This window comes from Diplotaxodon limnothrissa, linkage group LG23, assembly GCF_057381915.1.
Source record: "Diplotaxodon limnothrissa isolate DT_005_m linkage group LG23, D_limnothrissa_male_GT1.1, whole genome shotgun sequence".
NCBI lineage: Eukaryota > Metazoa > Chordata > Actinopteri > Cichliformes > Cichlidae > Diplotaxodon > Diplotaxodon limnothrissa.
The window spans coordinates 26,336,098-26,352,684 of NC_140617.1; the positions used below are offsets into that span (position 1 = coordinate 26,336,098).

The 16,587-nt window shown below is 38.9% G+C and overlaps 1 protein-coding gene across 2 annotated transcripts in view; it reads right to left on the reverse strand.

The window, feature by feature from the left end:
• Positions 1-237: 237 nt before the first annotated feature.
• Positions 238-16,587, reverse strand: part of glsa (glutaminase a) — a 38,069-nt gene continuing 21,719 nt past the window's right edge. For both annotated transcript variants that reach the window (XM_085347555.1, XM_085347554.1), the window contains exons 8-18: positions 7,770-7,802; positions 6,755-6,813; positions 6,471-6,537; positions 6,136-6,186; positions 5,859-6,035; positions 5,475-5,606; positions 5,004-5,096; positions 4,298-4,359; positions 2,959-3,035; positions 2,818-2,881; positions 238-2,691 (exon numbers count right to left, since the gene is read on the reverse strand). In XM_085347555.1, coding sequence (XP_085203681.1) covers positions 2,547-2,691; positions 2,818-2,881; positions 2,959-3,035; positions 4,298-4,359; positions 5,004-5,096; positions 5,475-5,606; positions 5,859-6,035; positions 6,136-6,186; positions 6,471-6,537; positions 6,755-6,813; positions 7,770-7,802 — 960 coding nt within the window. In that variant the 3' untranslated portion in view covers positions 238-2,546. The remainder of the gene's footprint in view (positions 2,692-2,817; positions 2,882-2,958; positions 3,036-4,297; positions 4,360-5,003; positions 5,097-5,474; positions 5,607-5,858; positions 6,036-6,135; positions 6,187-6,470; positions 6,538-6,754; positions 6,814-7,769; positions 7,803-16,587) is intronic.

Here is a 16,587-nt window from a genome sequence, read left to right on the forward strand (position 1 = left end):
TGAGTTATCAAGGAAAAGAAATACTGAAATCCTCTTGACGTTTTCCCTTTTTTTTTTTTTAGGTGGAATAAAGAAAAAAGCGTGTGGTAGCTCTTGTATCGCCTGAGCCATCTTTTCAGACGAGAGAAGAGATATTAAAACGTGACGATGGAGATGGTCGTGGGTTTAACCAGCATCATGGCGGTGAAGGAACCTCCTAAATCATTCATATAAAACTCAAACAGCCAGCTGGTTTTTCTATGTTTTTATTCTGTGAATAAATATCTGGGCCGCCTGCATTTGCTCAGTGAGCTGCAGCAGCTTTACATACACATGAAGAAGAAACAGAACGACACCAAACACGTTACATTCAGAATACTTTGGACTTGGATTTGGATCAGTTCACCTCATCCTACAATCACGTCATCTTATTGCTACTAGTGTCAAAAATATTGGTGTTTTGTGCTTCCTTTAAGTTCCTTTTTTAATTTGAAATGTAAACTGGATGAACTGATCCAAACCCGAGGAAAAAACAAAAACTGTTTGTGGATTTTCTAAGTTGTGGATTACATTACAGACTGGTTCAGTTTGTTTGCTCAAAAAGAAGTAAAAACAGTCAAGCGTGCTTCAGACACACAAAAACACATCTGCTTTTCAAGTATGACTGCTCCTCCAAAATAAAAGCCTTTAAATTTGAACAGCAGAAAATGAGAGGATCAACAAAGGAAGCAGTTCACTGGTTGTTAAACGAATGCTGGATGTTTTTAATTCCAACTTTAACTAGCTTAAAATGCAGGATTAATTAAGATGTAGATCCGAGGACTTACATGTGGAATTTTCACGTCTACAGCAGGAAAGAAAAAAATAAAGTACTCAAGCAGTTTCTTTTAATTCTCCATTTAAATAACACTGCATTTAAATGTTGTTTGGGGGGATTTTACAATTTGTGCCTAGAAACTACAGAGGCTGTCGTCAGACACTGGTAGAATTACCAATAAAGTTTTAAAAAGAAGTTCAATGAGGAGAAAGATTAAGAACCATCTATAAGATATATAGATGATTTATGAAGTCAAAAGAAAAGTAAGGTGAAACTGTCGAGTTGCTCTGTGTTATCTTAATCCTAGAGAACGTACAGGTTGCTAGGGAAACATGCGTATTCATTTTAAGGTCGATTACAAAGACTAGTGTAGCAAAAACCTCGCTTTAGTGGCTAACAGGCTGCTGCATTTGTGCAGTTTGTATGGAAGACTCCAACTTGTCTGACACTTGCCAACTGCTCACTGAGTGGTAGAGAAATTATGAAGACTGAGAACGGACCTCTGCAGACCGGTCGGCATCTTCGATGCCAACAACAGGCGATCACAGCAACCTGCTGACTATCAGAGCAACACAGTCTTTGCAACCAATTTCAACTCAGCGACAAGTCTCTAGGTCTCTATTAGCGAGACCTTAAAATGTTTAAACTGATTAAAATGTGACGCTTTCTGTTTTCAAACAAGGCCACTAAAGGATTTGTGATAATAACTAGAATAGTAAGAGTAGTAGTAGCAACTTTCACAGTACTCCTTAGTTACTTTAAAGCAACTCACAGGGACCAATCAACTCACTGTTTATGCCACATACTGAAATACACTAGACAGACTTTCAAAATAAAAGTATTGAAATATCTCCATTGCTGAGTGCATCCATTTTCTGCTGTGACTTCTTTAAACTAAGACAAAGTGTAAGAAAAACATTTTCTTGCATGTTTACAGTCATTCACTCTCCCTGCAGGAGCCCTGGCAGTGTCGCGTCTGATATGCAGAAACGCTTTCAATGGTCAGGAGACGAAGTAGGAACTGAACTTTGGCTGGCTTGCTAAAGTAAATAAAAGAAAAGAAGGGTGAAAATTCCAGTTTTAGTGAAAAAACAACAACAATAAAAACAAAAAACCCTTTAACTCATCTGTCGCCACATTAAAAAACTGCTTACGAAAAAAAATAAGAAGAAGAATTTTATGGTTCAAATACTATCCAAAAGTTTGACTGAAACACACACTGTCATCAAATCTGAACCCATCACCACACGAGACCGATCGACTACACATTTTTACACCTATTTACAGAGACTCGCCGTCCTCGGTTAATATACACAAACACTACAGTAATGTACAGTTTATCTTACATCGATTATCACAAACGCACATCAAAAAGTGTTTGGGGGGGAGGAGTTACATTCCATAACAAAGGTTTTATACTGCTGCTGCTTCCTGTTGCTGATGTTCAGAATAAAAAGAACCGTCAACGTAAAAGCTGAAACACGGAAAATAAGAGTACTTCCACACTCAGAGTACACACACGCGATACAAAAACCCAACGACACCTAAAGAGAACATGATGACGAGCATTTACACTCGGAGGGAGGCGGCTGCTGCGCTAACAGATACTGTAAAGGTTTGTTTTCAGTTATTTCAGCGATGAGTCTACTTGCGATCTTTCCAGTTTTTTGTCTAAAGCACCGCCTGATCTCTTCCCCTCGCCGGCGGAGGCAAGCGCCCGGCCTCACACGCCTGAGCAGCGCATTCTCCATCACAGCAGCCCGTCCAGGTTCTCTTCGTTCTTCTTGGCCGTGCTGCCTTCCTGATGGGTGTACTGATTGTGGTAATCGCGGAGGATGGTGACGACGTCATGGTGGCCGAAGTGCACGGCCTCATCCATCGGCGTGTTCCCCCACCTGCACCAGACACGAAGAACTTTAAACACAAATCCACCTCGTTTCATTTAACACATCTGGCTCAAAGAAATTTTTTTACATGTATTTATTAAAAAGATAACTAAAGTAAAGTGTGGTCTCGGTTACCTGTCTTTGGGAACTGGGTTGACCTTGCAGGCCTCCAGCAGGAAGCGGACCACCTCAGCATGTCCTGAAACACACAAACATCGGGTCAGCTGACCGAACAGAGTAATTGCCATGACGACAACCTGACTGTACGCATTTCACCTTCAGCGGCGGCCACGTGCAGCGCTGTCCTCGAGTCGTAGTCCCTCTGCTCCATGTCCATGGAGGACAGCGCAAACCTGCACAAAGACAGAACAGCCAAGCAGGAAGGAAGGAGTGAGAGCCATGTGGAAACAACCAGACTAATTTGGACTTGGTTCAATCATGTGGGTTTCTTTAAGTTTCAAGCTCTTTGCGATGGTGCTGAAGGTAAATTACCTAAAGACTAGAAGTGATGTTTGCAGACTAAACTGGGGGGGAAAAGCCATCTAGTGGCTGACATCTTCATATCAGACCTCTACCTCCTTTTCCTTGGTGGACATGCTGCACCTCAGCTGTTCAGAAGAGACTCAAAACAGGCAAAGATGTCTTTCCCTTTTTGCAAACTCCCTGATTTTGGCTTCCCACAACTGCATGACTATTACTGACTGATATTTAAAATGCAGGCTCTGCCAATGAAAATGCAAAGAGCTAATTTAAGCGGTCCCTAAATCAGTACTGATGGTGTGTCCCCATGTGCTAATCACAGCCTTCCCCTGCACTGAGCAGCTTGAAGTTTACAGGACTAGTCTGAAGACAGACAGGCACACAACAAAAAATAAATGTGGATACAATAGATGGTGTGGGCTACTCCCACTAAGCAGTTCCGATTTAATGCGAGTGATGTTAAATAATAAAAACATTGCAATGATTTCTAACGCGATCTGTTCAACATCAGTTCAGATGTCCCATAAAAGCGAGGCTGTATCCATCCAGCTCTCAACTGAAATGGACTGAAATCAACCAATCACTTTCCACTTGGCCATAGACAACTATCCAGTAAACATGATTCGCTAGTTTCAGGAAAATGATCAGTTTACTAAAGATACATTATCCCCCTCCAAAGTGTCAAAATCCTGCAGTGTTTGCAGAACATCACAGCAGAAAAAGAGGAACCGTCAAGTAGTTTTATTCACATCCATCGTGGGAACCCAATGAATGGAATGAAAGACTTTATATTATTAGCCTGCAAAGATTAATTTAGAAATGTTAACTTACAGGAACGTAGCAGAATGTAAAGATGAGAGCAGGACCCTGCTGATTTAAATTGGTGCCAAGTTTTAGTGCAGTTTTTTTCCCCCAAACCAACAAGTCAAATAATCCAATTGGTGTGCCTGGGCCCAAGTGATGTAGATGCTGTCATCAGATGGTGAGCGCTCAAGTCTACACGGAGGTTTGTGTACCTGCCTGTTATCTGTGTGTGGTGGCCAAAAATCATATATGAAATTAAAATCAAATGAATGTCTCCGTGCTGTCCAACGGTCCTGAGTGTTACTGACACTAAACCTGAGAGCTGGCGTACCTCCTGAGAGCTGACACGTCTCCTGTGTAAGCAGCAAACAGCAGGTTGATGACAGACTTCACCTGAAACACGAGAAAACAAAGCAGAGACCGTGATGCTATAATAATGCATCATAGCTTAGTGTTACTGTGTTTTTGAAATATGGTAGAACTGAAAAATCTAATATTTGTTGTTTTTCATGTGGTTTAATGTACAGTGAAAGACACCAATGATCAGGTTGTGTAAAGCTGGAAAATAACACAGCTGATGCAGTAATCTTCCAGCAGATGGCGCTGTGGATTAAGCTTCCACAAACAAGGAGGGTAATCTGCCTTTTATGGTGACACTTAGAGTCAAAATCAACACAAACTGCTCTAAACCGCAGAAAATAATCAAAATAATTACATCAATGATCTCTGTTGGTGCGTTAAAAGGAACTTCCGCTTATGTTAGTTATGTTGCAGTGCAGTCTGGGTAGTGATGTCTGGTGATTTCTGATCAGTCTTTTTCAATCTGAACCCCACAGTAATGTAACTCAGACATTACTCACTGTGAAGAAGATCACAGCACACAAGCTAACAGCAGCTTTAATGGCTCAAAATATGCATCAAACATTCAGGATTTTAACACCGCACTCCAGCAGAAGGACATTTACAGCGTGTAAAGGTCAAAATAGTCGAGGTTGTGAAAATGGAGAAGGATGAAGGCTGATGGTGCTGGCGCTCACCCTCTGGTCTCCTCCCTCCCTGCGAGGATCCAGCTTCTTTGCAAAGTGCCTCAGGTTGTCATAGTTGTGGAAGTTACACAGGGAAACCAAATCCTAAAAGGAGAAAACATGACCCAAATATTAAAAAAGAATAATAAAAGTATCTTAGGGTGAGATAAAGGAGATAAAGGATTATTTTGAACTTTGAACTACTGGTGGTGGTCAGAGGGCCCGGTGGCGTCTGTGTCCGGCAGCCTCGCCTCTGTCAGTGCGCCCCAGGGCAGCTGTGGCTACAATGTAGCTTGCTATCGCCAGTGTGTGAATGTGTGTGTGAATGTGTGTGTGAATGGGTGAATGACTGAATGTAGTGTAAAGCGCTTTGGGGTCCTTAAGGACTAGAAAAGCGCTTCACAAATGCAGGCCATTTACCATTTTGAATCATGCAAAGCTACTCAAGCATAGTCCAGGAAATGACTTTAAAGATGATGTTACCGTGCAGAACTGGATGCCTCTGACGCTGTTGCCCAGCTTGTCGAGCGGAGGAGACCAACACATGATGCCCATCACGTTGGGAACGACCAGCAGGATCCCGCCAGCCACACCCGATTTAGCCGGCAGACCAACCTGAGGCAGAAAGAGAGAATGTGTGATGTGAGATTACCTGTTAAAAGTGTGGCTCACATCTTTCTTAAAGTAACCAACAGATCCCAACCCCCCCCCAAAAAACCATTACAGTAGAGCACTGTATTTTCAATTGTCTCAGTTATAGGAAACCCTGCAATTGTAGATTGCAGATTTTTAAAGTTCTGGTGCAAAACGGGAAAACAGGGAGATGGTAGCAGGTTGAACATGAGATCAGGACGAGGAGATACTGACGTGAAAAGCAAACTGTCCCGAGAAGTCATACATGCCGCAGGAGTGCATCAGACTCAGGGTGTTTCGCACAGACTCAGGGCTCAGCACACGCTCGCCCGTGATTGGACAGAAACCGCCGTTGGCCAGAGTTGCCGCCATAACGCTGGCACTCTCACAGGTCACCTCGATGGAGCACAACTGATTGAGAAACAAAGATTCGTGAATGATTGGATCACAATGACAAACAAAAATCCTGTCCCATTAGTGATTCCACTGCATCAGGATGAGCTCTACTCACCTGGAAGTAGAAGTCCAGGATGGACGTCATGTCCGTCCCCTCTGGAAAACACTGTTAAAGATAAAAACACTTTAAAATGGGAACTCATAACACACCTGCTGCTTTTCTTCAAACAGAAAAAAGGAAAACCAAGAGACATCAAAGGATAAACCAGGTGATAAACTGATTAATTACTGGAACAGAAATCCTAATATTTATGCAGAAATACCAAAAATAAAATTCAAAATACAAAAGCTAAGAATGAAATCACAAATATAGTGTGTTCACAAAAGGAAGAAAAGCTTCCTTTTAAACAACAAAATCCCGTCTCAGTTGTCAGCAGCATCTAATCTCACCTTCTTCTCCTTCAGGTAGTAGCCAATGGCGAAGTTTCTGTCTCCAGACTCACGCTCTGACTGGAAACTGAGCCACACAGAGAGAGGAGAGAGGTTTATTTCATGATGCGACTCAGATCCTGTTACATGAACTCAAACTGAACCAGGAAGTTGCTGCGAGACCTGAGATCCACCTCAGAGATGCAGAACTGTTTTGTAAACAAGAAATCTGTCAAAGACATTAAAGTGCTTCATTTCATCTAAACATGGAAAATCTGTTTTATTTCTAACTCTGCTGCACTCACGTGGCATTGCTGAAGCCCACATACTCGTTTCCTGCCAGCTTGTTCATGAAGTTCATGACCTGCAGAGCAGAAGAGCAGATTCAGAGTAAACACGCAACACAAACACAAGACTACGAAGAAGGCTCAAGGACACTGAGCATACATATAAAAAAATAAATAAATAATAATGATAATGCAGAGCAGCTGACGCTAAAGTTAAAATTGAAAGAATAAAACTGAAACTTCTACAAATAAGTCACAATTGCTGGCATTAACACTTACTCAATTTAAGAAAACAAATATACAAATTTGGGTAGAAAATCATTGTTGTAACTTCATCAGTTATACATGAAATTACAACAATACAATTAAAATATCCAAAATAAACTTATAATTTTAGTACAAAATCATAAACTTAAATCTAAATTTTAACCAAAATATTGCAATTTGGAATATAATACTGAAATTATACAACTAAAATAATACTTAAAAAAGTAAAACTTTCACAATAAAATCATCCTTTACAGTTTAAAGATTACATTTTAAAGACAAAGGGATATTCAAAGTATTCAAAAAATAAGAGTAATTGTAATTTTAAATAGTCTAAATATTAAGAATATTAAATATTAAGATTTAAACCAAACTTTTGAGACTACAAAGTAAAAACGTTATGATTAAAGTAAAAACTATGTCAAGACTAAAGACAACAGAAAAGTTAATTAAATAAAAATGTTTAATGAATAATGTCGTATAAAACAACAATATATAAAAATAAAATTCAAATTTGACAAATGTCAATGAAATTTTGAGTGTGAAGCTAAAATTTCAAGAATAAAATTGAAAATAAAGTAGAAATATTCACAATTAGAATCAAATTTTTGAGAATAAAAACAATTTTAAAGTGTAAGTGTTGAAGAAAAAGGTATAATTCCAAGAATAATGTAGCCCTGACATTTTTTTTTATATAACTTCAGTTTGGAAACTTCTCCTTCAGTCAATATTTAAATATTCAATAAATCTTCCCAATAGTACTCACATAATCAAATTTCTCAGCGTTGCTTGCCCCTTGCTGTAACACAAACAGAACCAATCAAAATATTCATAAAACAAAAACTGCAGTAATAAAAGCATGAAAAACGGTCACCCGTGTGACGACATTAGCACTATCACGTATGATCCACGTCTCTATGAAATTAAGCTACGGCAGGAAAACAGTGCAGGTTTACATCACTACTCATGTGACCAGTTAAAAAGGCCATTCAGGCATGACGTCAGATGAATTAAGATTAGGGGTGGGAGACTAGCTGGAGATGGAGGTGAACGAAAATTGTTAAATCCACTCTGGGGCTTCTGCTTTTTTGAATAGAGAATTAAATAAAAGGTTCATTTAAATAAGTGACTTAAGAGCACAGCTACTGATTACTACAGGCGTGTTTACTGTATGGTTACGTGATTAGACTTTAAGGTGCAATCACACTGCGAGCCACAAAATTAAGTTCATATTTATCAATCTGCTGCTTCTACAGCTTTCTGTAGTCATTTACAGTAACTGGTGCGTTGGTGTGGCGTGGACGATGGGGAATTGTGTGAAATATTACGTTTCTTTAACACTGAAGCCTTTTTTTTGCATTTCTTTTCACTGGAAGTGAAAAGAAATGCAAAGAGATTCAGTGATTTCCAATCACTGAATCTCTACAAACCAGATGTTTGTAAAGAAGACTTCATTACAGTTTGTGTTGATCTCAGAGTATTACAGAGTCACCAGATCATCTAGATTTGGTTTGTCGAGGTATATTTGAATGAATTATGTATCACAGTATGTTTGTATCATTTAAGTTTTTCTTCTACTTGGATTGAAGTATGAGAAACAACAGCAGAGTCATTTTAAAGACGTCTGCTTTATAAAATATAATTTCACTCCTTGATCATTTTAGTCCCTAAAATAAGGGGTTATGGGTTAAAGGCTCCGGTTTACAGGTCAAAGTCAAAGAAAACTTCTGGTGCATTGTGGGAAATGTAGGAGCCACTGTATTTTAAGCCCAACAGTTGCTTCAGCCTTTCTGAGGCCAACATTTCTTTGTCCTACCTGTTTACAGATTTTATTGATAATTACGATAACTGACAAATACAGATGTTGATGTGGAATGAAACCTTACTTATTTTACACCTAATGTCATTTAAATTGTTTCAACTCTACTCGATTCTATTTGAGTCCTTTCATTAAATCATGTTTCCCTACATTTTTTATTATTATTACAGTAAAATTATAAACATTTCCAGAAATATTTATACAGTTGATCCAGATCAAGTTACGGAGCACTAATGTATTTAAACCTATAAATAAGAACCAAATTTAAAACTTTACTAAACACTGCAGAACTTCATCATTATTACTATAATACAGCAGTAGATGTAGATGGAGTGAGTGACTGTTATCTCTCAGATAACAGACTCAGTCATGTGGTTCGCAGTGTGAACTCACCTCCTTCGATTTAAATCAGACAAAAACCAAAACTTTGGCCAAATGTGACAAGAACAACAAAGCCTGAAGCACGGGGAACGTTACTGCCTTTATTCAACAGCCTGAGCATGAATTCTCATTTTCAGATCATGTAACAGTCTCCCTGAAAGCTGCTGCTCTACTTTTAAACTGCACCTCAGATATTTATAATTACTGCTGCCTGCAGAGTTTTTCTGGGCTCCAGCTTCACCTTTACTCTTTCATTTTGCTTTCCCAAAGTGATGCATGAATCTGCTGTGACCTCAGGTGAAAATCAAAGGTGGGACCCGGGGGTCCTGATCCCCTATTTCTAGGAAGACAGTGTTGTCCTCCCCAGTGCATCACTCTAAATATGACTGTATAAGGTTAAATAATATTATATGAGGCACCGAAAGCCCTCGTGTTAATTACACATGCAAAACAATAGATCTACATAAGTTCAGTCCAGTGCCTACTAGTGGTGCAACGGATCCAAAATCTCACGGTTCGGATCGGATCATGGTTTTAAGCTACGGATCGGCTCAATTTTAGGATCAGCAAAACAAAACAAAACAAAAAAAACAACCCAAAAAGACAAATTTAACGCGCCATTTACTTATTTAAGTATTTTTTGCCTATTAAAAAACATTCAACTCAAGACTCATTCCACGCAATTATATAAAAACTAATTAAGCTCACGAAGCTTGCCGTTGCCATGGAGATCCACCCATTTGTAGTTAGGGCAACAGAAGACACCTGGGACAGTTCAGCCATAACTTTAGACTTTTCCTGTTCATACATGCTTGGAACGATCTTGTCACTGAAGTGGATGCGCAACAGGATATCATGCAAGCACGTTCATCACAGTTTAAACCCCTTGTTTTGCACAACGGAATACGGCCTCACGTCTGCAGCTAAACACCCCAGTAGCTTTTGTAATAGCTTTATCCTGGACGGACTGTATGGAACGCCAGGACTGCCATAATGAATTAATTAAATACACCATTAAATAATTAATTAAATGTGTCAATAATTAATTAAAATTGGAATTAATTAATTAAATAAATAGTTATGACACATGTAATTAATTAATTATTGACACATTTAATTAATTATTTATGTATTTCACATTTTAATTAATTATTGACACATTTAATTAATTAATTATTGACACATTTAATTAATTATTTATGTATTTCACATTTTAATTAATTATTGACACATTTAATTAATTATTTAATGATATATTTATTTATTTCATTTTGGCAGTCCTGGCGCCTGGCTCTCGTCATGAAATAATTTTATCTGTCAGCCTCACCCATCAAACTCAGGGGGCGGGGTTAACGCTGCCCATGCAGCTTCTCTAACATTTGATTGGTTGCCGTGCAAAGTAAGTCAAAACAGGTCGATCCTAGATAATCGATTGCTTGTGTAGACTTGGGGCAGCCAGTTATCCCAGAATGCAGATCAAATCACAGGCAGCAATGGTGGTGGTGTAGTTTTAAAATACCCCGTTTTTCTGTCACCAGCTACACTTTTAACAGTGTTTTAGCCGCGAATGTCGCGCCTATGTCTGGTCAGGTTGTCAACATAGAACATGCTTGCAAAAGTGCTCAGATGTTTTCAGAGATTTCACTAGCTCTGCTAACAGTTAGCATGCAGAGCGCACCGAGGGGGTACGTTAACCGGTTTGTTTACATATTCCACTCTCCGTGTTCCACATGTTGCATTCGCGATTCTCATTTTCACCGAACGATCGTCTCTTTCCGCCTGGTCTTGTGTCTCTGTGCTTCTGTAACATAAAGAACGAGCTGACATTTTTCTCACGAAACCAGCGATCAGCTCAGCAGACCCTCAGTTTACCTGCATGCATCCTCCTCCTCATCTGTCAGCTGTTTAACACCTGCTGCTAATTCAAGAAACACGCCTAGTTACCTGGTGATAGTCACAGTTTAACTGGGCAGCCGGTGCTCGATATAACGCAATGTCAGCGCATTTTTCTGCACAAGATAAGTAAATATAGTATTTTCCCCGAGCGCAGAGCTGCTGGAGCTTGTTTCCTTACAGAGCACTTTATACGCGAGCCAGCTTTATCAGCGGCTGATGTCCAATCACCGGCACACAGCTTTCAAACCTCAGCTGAGTTTTAGCTCTCAGTGGTTAAACGCTGGACTTCATTCACTCAGGTTCTATCTGTCGGGTCACGTTTACTTCGCTGTTTTATTTACAACTGAGCAAATCGGTTTGGCTGAGGTTAAAGTTACGTTTCATAACTGCATAGTTTCACAGACGTTTAATGGTTCACTGGCACATGTGTTAGACTGAACTATCATCTAAATATCATCTGTTTTTTAATAGTTATTCAACTGTATTCTAAGCACCAGCTGTCTGTTAGAATGTGATTTTTTCTCTCTCTCTGTTGGCAGAGGTATAAAAATGCGCAGGAAAATCTGACATGCATGGCGAACACGATATTTAGGGAGGAATAAACACACATCAAACATAAATGAACCATTTGCCTGTCTCCATAATTGAGAGCATTTTCTCTTCTTATGTCAACACTCTCTCTCTTTTTTTTTGCTTTTTTTTTGCTTTTTCGGTCATGTTATGTTTACCTGTCAAAGGCTTGTTACAAACTATGAAACACATTGTGCAGACTTCTGGATGTTAGAAGAAAACTAATACTGCTCATGAATGAGACTAAAGGCAGGAAGGTGTCCTTTAAAACTAAACATGTTAATAGGACCTCCCTGTTTATATCATAGTTTATGATATAGCACGTGTATTTCAGTAATAGCCTGCTGAGGCCACTATACGTGCTGGCCTCATATCAAATGTGAAGGCAGACTGAGTCTATGTTTGACGTTTTTTATATCTAATCTTCCTTTTCAAACATTTAAACAGCAGCGAGTCTGCAGCTGAGGGAATACAAACTCAAATTGTCGGAACAGGTTTGCTCGTTTCTTGGATTCATTTGGTGATTTATTAAATGTATAACTGTTATTCTAATCTGCTGCTGAGTCTCTTACACTTTTCTTTATGCTGTATATTTTCACGTCTCTGGAATAGTTGGCAGTTACATAGTCAGCTGGGAAACTTTGTGTTAACTCATGGAGCTGAGGATATCGTGGATATGCTGACCTCGCTGCGTGGTGTACAGAGCGAGGTCAGCATGATTAATATTCACAATAAAAATATTAGCCGAACATCATGAAGTCTGTATGTGTTTCATAGTGTCGAACAACCTTTGTACAGTTAAAGCCAGCAGTTACTACATGACGGAAACACCAACGTTATCTCTTTTATGTGTTTATACACAGGTCACGCTGATTACTGAACAAAAACCCAAAGATCAGATGTTAAACAGATTTATTTGCTCTCTCTCCTCCTTAAACATGTTTTTAATGTTAGTTATAATTCAGAATTGGCGACTGAAACACGAAGGACACATAAGAACATCAGGAAATAAAACACCGATAAATATAACCTCAGTAAAAGAAGTCAGCGGGGGTTACTACAGCTGTGTACCGGGGCCTGCGCTTTGTTGGTGGGATTGCTTGCGAGGCGAGCGGGTCTATCCCACGCTTTGCCGTGAGACTGGGCAGACATCTCCGAAATCATCGAAACACTTTTGCAAAGAGGCTGTATCTTGACAAACCGACCAGACACATGAAGATTAAACCACTACATTCTCGGCTAAAAAAATATTAAAACGGTATTTGGTAACACACAAACAGGGTTTTTCAAAGCTCAGTTCTGTTAGCTTCCACATGCCGGTTGTTGTGTGCTAGAAACAATGGCCACCAGGCCAAAGCAATGGTTTTGACTCGATCAGCGTTAACCCCGCTCCCTGAGTTTGATGGGTGAGGCTGACAGATAAAATTATTTCATGATGAGAGCCAGGCGCCAAGACTGCCAAAATGAAATAAATAAATATATCATTAAATAATTAATTAAATGTGTCAATAATTAATTAAATGTGTCAATAATTAATTAAAATGTGAAATACATAAATAATTAATTAAATATGTCAATAATTAATTAATTAAATGTGTCAATAATTAATTAAAACGTGAAATACATAAATAATTAATTAAATGTGTCAATAATTAATTAATTACATATATCATAACTATTTATTTAATTAATTAATTCCAATTTTAATTAATTATTGCCACATTTAATTAATTATTTAATGGTGTATTTAATTAATTCATTATGGCAGTCCTGGCGTTCCATAGGACTGGGCAGCAAAGGGCTGCTTAAACGCCGCAAACTCCTCTGCTTCTCCACCTGGACCGCTAGCGCTGGCCATAACTATGGCTTGACAGACTGACCACGCACACCATACACATACTTTTTTTCTTCTTTTTCGAATCACGTGCGCGCCGAACCGTGGAGTGGGATCGGTTCGGATTACGGATCAACAGTGATCCGTTGCACCACTAGTGCCTACCAATCCCTAACTCTCTGACATCGTGAACAAATGATTGCTTCTGTAAATAAACAAGTGATAAAAAGAAATAAATAAATCCAGTTAGGCACTCTGGAGATGGCTGTGAAAACATAACTCACTCTGGAGTTATATTGTCCTTGTTGCTCATGACAAATCATCACTCTAGGGCTGCTCGATTATGGCAAAAATGATAATCACGATTATTTTCACTGAAATTGAGATCACGATTATTTGACGATATTTATTTAACCCTTTAAGACCTACTATAGAACCAAGTCCACCAGAGCTTATATTATTTTTTTTACATGCTGTAGTGCCATTTGTGGGAGCATTTCAAGTTGCTATACATCAATACAACTGTTATAGCCCATATTTTAATAATATGTATGCATTAAGTCCATAGTAATTACATAAATTGCAAAAAAGTGCAATAAACTACAAAAAAAATTGAAATCGCTTTTGTTTTGTTTACATATATTTCTACTTGGAGAAATTTAAGAGGTTTATCCCTCAAAACTTTAAATACAATAAAGTTGCAAAAAATAGTTTCCCACCACAGGAAATTTATTTTGAGTGTCTTCATAGTTTTATTTTGGAGATACAGCAATTTTTATATACTGCAGGAAAAACAAAAAACAATCCTATGATGCAAATTTGCAAAGAAAACAGCATGTGCATCATTTCACTGTGGGAAGTGTTACGAACAGCTGATAGGAACGGCAAAGCGTGTTTCTGGAATATTATGTTTTTGTTCCTGCAAGCGCTTTTTATGCAATTTTTGCAAAGCTATATGTGGAACGAAACCGTGACCGAGGACAAGCTGATGGCATCAGATGTAAGTACAACTCCTCCGGTTTCATATGCAAAACAAATTATTGCGCTAGCTTACACGGTTCAGGTTCTACAGGGATTTAAAAATAGTTACACAAAACGGAGCGTGCTGCTCTGACCGGCTTTAAAGGGTTAACAATGACTTTAAAAAAAATAATATAAAATAGTGTGCAACACCACTGAAGTTTTTTTTTTTTTAAACTCTCTTTTCAACCAACGGCAGTCACTCTCCAAATAACTTCTGCTTAGCTTTCCGAGCTTCCCTCGGGTCCTCTTAATCAGCGGTCTCCAACCTTTTTTGCGCCACGGACCGGTTTATGCCCGACAATATTTTCACGGACCGGCCTTTAAGGTGTCGCGGATAAATGAGGGAGGGGCTAATAATCGGCTCAGTCATTTTTAATGATCGTTGAAAGCCCAGATCGTAATCGTGATTAAAATTCGATTAATTGAGCAGCCCTACATCACTCTCAGAGAATTAAAACGGTGACTCTTCCTGCTTTTCTCTAACATATGATGGAGCTCTTAATCTGCCGCCAGAAAAGTTTCTCAAACTGACGGACCACACTTTTGAATAAAGACAGCAAAACATCCCCATGAATTTACGAGCATCGCCACTAACACGACTTATTCTTTCATACCGATTACTAAAGACAAACAAATTGCTTGAAAAGAAACATATGCACAAAAAAAGAGCTCCCTCTCCAGAGAAGAATGGAGTATGATATAAAACCAGTGTTTGTGCCAGAGCTGCACTGTTTATAATCCAGGTGTATAAACAGTTTGGTTTTTTTGAGGGGGGAGGGGAAATGCAGGCGGAAAAGTATAAAAAGCAACATTAAAACATTCATAGACAGCCATGTGGAGGCTAAAGCTTCTCACAAATCCAGATCAAATAAGGGAAAAAATAATTAAAAAGGAAAAATTACCAACGTCATTGACCTGAGGCTGTGTGGTCATAATTTCCCAAAGATCCTAATGCTGTAAAATATGCAACAACACATAAAACCACACAACGGGCCTTGAAAAGGTACATCACAAAGGAGAGCGTTTAAAGTGATTTAAACAGTGATTGGCTGGGACTCAAGAAAGCTGATTTTACATCTTGTGGGAATGATTATCAGAAGTGGAAAAGTTCACCTTTTTCCTCTGCTGACGACATACATTATGTCCACTCAGCTGGATATTCATTTGCAACAATCATCTTCATACAATGTTTCTACCAAAAGAGATACACGAGATGATTCATCATAACATTACCAACATAAAATGTTTCTTTTTAAGGATGGAAAGCTGGGCTGTTTATCCGGTTGTTCAGTCTGACGTCACTAGCCGTGTCTGGGTCTAAACTCCGCTGCAGGTCCATATATCAAATGATCACTGTGGCATTACTGAGAGTTGAAAAACTGTCTAAAGTCTTTCATCTTTAATAAAATGATCAGCGTTCTGCTCTACCAGGTGTAACAATTGAGTTTAACATCCAGGCATCCATGAAAACGGAATTTATGACATTTAACGGAGTTAGAAGTTACCAGGAAGTTAGCTCGCTAGCTTCTATCTAAATACAATATAGCATGTCCTGACTGCGGGGTTTTGGAAACAAATTAAAACGTACAGCTCTGCTTTCACTTCCAACATAAATGAAGACAGAAAACTAAACAGCAGTGACGTTTGTAGGGTTACTGAAGTTTGGCTAGCTGGTATATAATGATGTGCTACGTGACCGCTAGCGACATAGCTATGTTAGCATAATATAAACAAGCTAATTTTTTTCCACTCGATAAAAGTTAACGTGAGTGTTCTCGGTGGTCAGGAACAAATGTAATCGCATGGCAGGATGCTGTAAAAGGACCAAACTTCAGCCAGGAGAACAACTGAGATAATCCATCCACAATAGGTCAAGGGTCAACAGTGATCACTGACTGTTTTAGGAGCTTTTTGAGATCAAATAGAAGAAAATACATAACATTAAACATGTTAACAACACAAAAGCCATATTAAACGCAGACTACTTTAGACCCGGAAGTAGGATTCGTCGCGTCATCACTGAACAACCGGATAGTGTTGGAGGGAGGAGATTTGGATAAG